General features: G+C 37.5%; 1 protein-coding gene across 1 annotated transcript; it reads right to left on the reverse strand.

Annotated features, from left to right (window-relative positions):
• LOC141517348 (olfactory receptor 2D2-like) lies at positions 1 to 936 on the reverse strand. The gene has a single exon (XM_074228275.1). The coding sequence runs from the start codon at positions 934 to 936 to the stop codon at positions 1 to 3; it is 936 nt and encodes a 311-aa protein (XP_074084376.1).
• Between the last annotated feature and the right edge of the window lie 737 nt (positions 937 to 1,673).

The following is a 1,673-nucleotide window of genomic DNA, read 5'->3' on the forward strand; positions in this document are numbered from 1 at the left end:
TCAAGATCTAAAAAGTTTCCTTCTGTTGGCTACATTCTCCAATGCCCTCTTCACATCCTTGTTCCTCAGGCTGTAGATGAGGGGATTAAGCATGGGATTTATCACAGTATAGAACACAGACACCAGTTTCCCCTGCTCCTTGGAGGATTTAGGTGCCATATAATTTATAATTGCTGACCCATAAAAAATAATGACCACAAGAAGGTGGGAACCACACGTGGAGAATGCCTTGATTCTTCCTGAGGTTGTCTTCATCCTGACAACAGTCACTATGATGGAGCCATAGGATGCTAGGATCAGAGAAACAGGTGCAAGAAGAATCACCACCCCCATAATGAAAATGGCCATCTCTGAGATATGAGTGTTTGCAGATGCCAAGGCCAAAAGGGCTGGGGGTTCACAGAAAAAATGAGCCATCCTATTATCTCCTTGGTAGGGAAGTTGTAATGTGAATGAACTGTCAATCACTGTCACTAGAAGACCACTGACCCAACAAGCCAAGGCCAAGTGACCACACAGTCTCCATGTCATGATGAGAGGATAGTGCATAGGATCACAGATTGCTACGTACCGATCATAAGACATCACAGCTAACAGTGCACACTCTGTACATCCTAAAAAGAGGGAGAAAAGAAGCTGAACTGCACAGCCTATGAAGGAAATGATCTTCTTCCTGGATAACATGTGAGCAAGAGCTTGGGGAACAATACAGGTAGAGAAGCACAAGTCAGCCAAAGATAAGTTGCAAAGGAAAAAGTACATAGAAGTATGTAGCTGGGAGTCAATCAGAACCAGGGAGATAAGGAGCAGGTTTCCAAGTGCAGTAACCAAGTAGACAATCAAAAAAAATATGAAGAGTAGAAGCTGGGTTTGAAAGTCATCAGAAAGTCCTAGAAGGAAGAATTCTGTCACCCAGGTCTTGTTGGTGTCCCTCATATTGTTATTTGGTTCTTTTGAAGAATATCAAGTTATTGGGTACACAAATGTATCCTATAGAATCATAGAATCCCAGTATTAGAAGGGATCTTCAAAGTCCAATCTCCTACCCAGCTTTTAAAAGCTGTATTGATAAGTGGTCATTGAAATAATCCAATGATAAGCAATATATTATTACACCAGCAAGCCATTCTATTTATGAGCATTTCTAAATGTTAGAAAATGCTTCCTTATGTTGAATTAAATTCTTCCTCAGTTTGACTACCTATGTCACTTTGCGCTTCTTTTTTTCCTCTACATATGGATAAATATAACTACACAATATTATAGATCTATATGTGAATATATTTATGCATATATATGGGGGTTACATGTTCTTTTTATGTATGTATGGCAAGGCAGCATTATACAGTTACTAAAAAGCTAGTCTTGAACCAGGAAGACCTGCCTTCAAAGAATTGAGTTCAATTTGGGCTTTTGATATATACTGTGACTCAACCTCTCAGAGCTCTAAATAAATCCATAAAACTATATAAAATAGAAAGGTTGAAGAGATGGCTCCAACTTTCATCAGCAATGAGTTTCTTTGCTTAGAAATCACGTTTAGTCTTTATCCATACATATATATATATATATATATATATATATATATATATATATATGATTGTGAGTTTGCAGTTGCATTTATTGAATTAGATAATGTGTATGTAGATAAATTCCTATTTAGCATTAGCAAA

Source organism: Macrotis lagotis, chromosome 1 (genome assembly GCF_037893015.1).
Source record: "Macrotis lagotis isolate mMagLag1 chromosome 1, bilby.v1.9.chrom.fasta, whole genome shotgun sequence".
Classification (NCBI taxonomy): domain Eukaryota; kingdom Metazoa; phylum Chordata; class Mammalia; order Peramelemorphia; family Peramelidae; genus Macrotis; species Macrotis lagotis.